This window comes from Equus quagga, unplaced genomic scaffold, assembly GCF_021613505.1.
Source record: "Equus quagga isolate Etosha38 unplaced genomic scaffold, UCLA_HA_Equagga_1.0 HiC_scaffold_6372_RagTag, whole genome shotgun sequence".
NCBI lineage: Eukaryota > Metazoa > Chordata > Mammalia > Perissodactyla > Equidae > Equus > Equus quagga.
This window is the reverse complement of record NW_025794271.1, coordinates 1-4,669: the sequence shown is the minus strand read 5'-3', so window position 1 is coordinate 4,669 and position 4,669 is coordinate 1. Positions and strand designations below refer to the sequence as shown.

Below are 4,669 nucleotides of genomic sequence, written 5' to 3'. Positions count from 1 at the left end.
TCTATGCTCTCTTTCTACTCCTGTGACCCAGTAATATATGTTAGGAGGTCACTAGCCAAGAGTAACATTTCTATTTACAACAGGATTTTCTATAAGGTTCCTTCTACTAACAAGAATCCCTAGTGCTTTCAAGAGAGGATTTAGTGTACGATCATTCCAAAGGTGATCCTACGTATCAAGTGCTGTGGTAGGTACAGGGGTGAACAAGGAAATATCTCCACTAGAAGCAGAGAGTTACAATATGGTGCTATGATCTAAGAGTGCCCAGTTAGCCGTGGTGGTGGGATGGGTAGAGGTGATGTGTGCAGCATTAGTAGCTGACTTTCCCCTCAGCATCATAGCCCAGGGAGAGCAGCATTCATTTTGCAAGTCTGGTTGCCCATAGGCTGCCATCTATTCCCAGAGAGAATCAAATGGAGGGAATAAAGTACACAGTCTTTGCCACCATTTATCAAGCTCAGTTGCTCCATCTCAGGGGCAGGAAAACCTACAGCCAGCCCATGATGGCTAAAGATCTATAGGCCTCAAGATACCAGTGATTAGATACAGGTTGAGTATGAACTAGGAATGAGCACCCAGGGGCTGGGATGACTTTTTAGAGCAGGCCACAGATAGAATGCCACAGCTCCTATGGTCACTGCCTTGTGCACAGCTCCTCCCCTGACACTAGCTACCTTCTGTTGTAGGGGGTGCAGGAGTGGGCCAGTAGCACAAGGCAGAAATAAGCCATAGCTTTTAATAAGCCTCAGCTGGGAGCATGGGAGCCTAACTCATAGGATTCCTCTCACCCGGAATCCTCTTCCCACACACTCTCCATATCTCGATACCCTCCAGAACTTTCAAGACCTTCCCCAACTCCCACCTTCTCCAGTAATAATTCTCTCATCCCACCAGCCCAATGTGTGCCAGACACCATGCTGAGGGTTCTATGCACATCATCCCATTTAATCCCTACAGCAATCTATAGGCAGATCTTCCCACGTAAAGAGAAAGTGAAGACTCAGAGAGGCTAAATTGGTCCTCATGGCTTCAAAATGGTGGAGATAGGAATGAAGCCCAGGTCTACATGACTCCAAAGCCTGTGTTCTTAAGCACTTTCTACATGACGCCACCTCCCTAGCATCACCCCCTTTCTGACCTACAGTGATCTGGTCATAGTCCCACTCAGGTGGATTATTTCATATGCTTGTAGAATTAAGTTTTTATTGAGGATATGAAGCATTTCTCCACCTTCATTGAAAGTTGCTTGAAGGATGGGATGACATCTTGTATTTAGCCATTTCTCTTAGGGGCCTAGGGTATAGTGAGGTACACATAGTGATTAAACAGTTGTTCATTCATTGTGGGGAAAGGAAAGGCTGCAGGGGTTGAGTTCAGAGAATATGGAAAAGGAGTTAAAATGTACTGAATATCAGACACCATACTTTAAAGACATTAGTTTATTCAACGCTATTTTAATCAACACTGTTTTAACACTTTGTGATATCTACCAAAGATATCATCTTTGGTACAGACAGTTTCTTTGTTTCTGAGGCTAGTAAAAGCGGAGTAACTCACCTAATTCTGTACATGATGTGAGCGGTGGAAAACAGATTCCCCACACATTCCGTTTCCCAGTTATACTCCATTCTTGCCACACATCATTGGCTTTCTGATTGCAAGCCAGATCCACGATTAAATCTGCTTCCAAAAGGCAGCCCTTTACTGCATCCAATATTTTTCTTGAGTATATGTTGTGAGAAATTGAAAGTCACCAAGTAGATCTGAAAGATATGATACTGCCAGATTTCAAAAGGACAGGAACAATGTTTGGCCTCACATCAGCGAATGACAGAACACTTCACAGAGTGGGAGGAGGAAAGATGGTGCCCCGGGGACAAAAATCTGGACCCAGAATGGATATAAAGAGAGGGAATGGAGCCACCATCAGGGAAAGACTCACTGCCGGTGACTATAGAGGAGTCAGTGCTGTCCCCGGCCAGGATGAAGCTGCTGTTGCTGTGTCTGGGGCTGATTCTTGTCTGTGCCCAACAGGAAGAAAACAATGATGTTGCGATAAGAAACTTCGATATTTCAAAGGTAGAGTCGGTAGAGCAGAGTGACTTCTGACTGTGGGGGGCAGTTCGGAGGATTCTGAAGCAAGGTGGCCCTGCTGGAGGGCAGGAGTTGCTCGACATATTAGACAAAAGGAATGGTTGTAGATCTTGAACTAAGAGTAATTGTACCATGTTAAAGAATGACAACACTTGGGGACCTCCATTCTCCCTGGAGGGGCAGTGGAAAGAGCCCTAGATGTGGTGTCAACTGACCTTAGTTCTAATTCCATCTTTACAACACCATTATGAGTCCTGGCCCACAGCACTGAGTTCAAGAAGACCAGTGTTCATGTGGGATCCCCTCTCCTCTTTGCTTACCCAATCATTTTATTTATTTATTGCAGATTTCAGGAGAGTGGTATTCCATTTTCGTGGCCTCAGACCTTGAGGAAAAGGTAGAAGAAAATGGTAGCATGAGAATTTTTGTAGAACTCATCTATGCCTTGGACAACTCTTCTCTGTACTTTAAATTTCAAACAAAGTAAGTGTGGCCTTTTTTACTTGGGAGAGGAAAAAGCAAAGCCTGACTATGGTTTTGCACCTCTATACACACACACACACACACACACACATATGTACACCTACATTCTGGGTCCGTATCCAAAATCAGAGTCCCTCATCTGGCACTGATCTAGGGCTCGATGAACCTGGGGCTTTTCTAGATTCAGCAATAAGAATTGGTTACAAGAATAAATTTATATGAGATTAGAGGAGGTAAGGAGTAGGGGGGTATTAGAATCATCAATAGTGTGGCCCAATTGCATAGATTAAGAGCATAGGGTTTGTAATAAACAGCCTGTCTAGTTCTTGAATCTATCTCTTATTGGTTGTGTGACCCAGAAAACTCATCTCTTTCCACCCCAAATTTCCCTTGGATAAAAGAGGATGATAATGATTCTTTTTCTTGGTTTTCTGTGAGGACCAAGTGAGGTAATGTTTATTTATCTGAGAGGCTGGCACATGGTGAGCACTCAGCCAGTTATCAAGACAAGTAGCTGTAATAACAGTAATAGTGGGACGTAATGGTAGAGTAACAGGGATAGGAGTAGTTGAGTCATTCTCAAAGTATCAAATAGAGTGAAATAATGAAAATAAAGCTCTTTGAAAACTGCACAAAAAAATGTTAAACAGTTAAGTGGAATAAGAAACTCAAGTTACGGGTAGAGTGTGAGGGACCCGCCACATCAGTGTCTCCTGGGCATCAGCTCATTGCATTTTACAGGGTAAATGGAGAGTGTACTGAATTTTCTGCGGTTGCTGACAAAACAGAAGAGGATGGTGTATATAGTGTTAACTGTAAGTATACGAAACATGTCTTCCTCTACTCTGCTTCCAACTGCAACTAAACTCCAATATCTTCAAGATCTTGCTCAATTACTGATCAGTGCCTATTTAGTCAATGTAATGGAGGCCACCTAATAGCTAGTATCCTGAATTTGGAGATCCTTGTGCATAAAAGCTGATACCTTGCACATAATACCATCAGATAAAGAAAGCAATCTGTTCATATGTACCTCCTGCAACAAAAGAAAATTGGCAACAAAAAAAATAAGTAAATTGGCAGGACAGCTGCTCATTCCCTGCCCACTTTCTGATGACATCTGGTGGCCCTTGCAATAGCACACTGCTCAGGAGATCACACTGGGTATATAATGCCAGAGGGGCTTATAGAGAGGACAGAGATGCACAGTTGGCAGAGATGGCCAAGAGAAGTAGGTGAGTCTCAGAGAGCATGACACAGGGTCAGTTACCACTGCAGCTGAAGTTTTCAACCATAGTAGTCAACCTGCCAGTATCCCTTAGAAGTCACCTCATGAAGCCCAGGGAGATGCAAATGGAAGGCATTAGCTATCACTGTCTATCTCTTCCAGGATATGCGCTTGAATTTGGTTAGTGGGAGAGAATAAGTGTTTTACTTGCTTCTCATGGACCAAAGAAGTTCTGAGCTGTGTTCTTTTTCCTCCACAGATGATGGATACAATGTATTTCGCATAAGTCAATTTGGCGATTCTACCTATATTATTGTTTATCTTGCGAATTTCAACAAGGACAGACCCTACCAAGTGCTGGAGTTCTATGGTAGAGTATTTTCACACTGGCACTCACCTTGGGGTGGGGAGAGAGGGGAAGGAAGGAAGCCTGGAGACACAGGGGTCCTCCCAATCTTATCCTGGGAGGCTCTCCTCCTCTGAAGACAGATGCTCAGCTTTCGTAACCCCTCAGGCTTGGTGTTGGGAAGATGATGAAATCTCTCATCATGCCAGAAGGAGATTCTAAAGATGTCAAATTCAAGACAGCTTAGATCCCATCCCCAAGACTCTCCCCAAGCACTCAGTCAGTGCCATCCATCTTCCCATCCACCTGGAGCCCCACGCCCTTCATGAGCCTCAGTGACAAATATACAGGACACAGTAGTTACTGTCACTCTTCCTACAGCCCGAGAACCAGATGTGAGTCCAGAACTCAAGGAAGAGTTTGTGGAAATTGCCCAAAGACAAGGAATTGTTAAGGAAAACATAATTGACCTGACCAAAATTGGTAAGTTCAGCTATCTCTGGTTTTCTCTTCCTAAA

General features: G+C 43.8%; 1 protein-coding gene across 1 annotated transcript; it reads left to right on the top strand.

Moving 5' to 3' along the window:
• Positions 1–1,921: 1,921 nt before the first annotated feature.
• LOC124232467 (major allergen Equ c 1-like) lies at positions 1,922–4,653 on the top strand (the record flags this gene model as incomplete). Its single annotated transcript, XM_046649433.1, has 5 exons — positions 1,922–2,079; positions 2,441–2,577; positions 3,319–3,392; positions 4,065–4,175; positions 4,533–4,653. Coding segments are annotated over exons 1-5 (539 nt in total), but the record flags the coding sequence as incomplete, so codon positions are not given.
• Between the last annotated feature and the right edge of the window lie 16 nt (positions 4,654–4,669).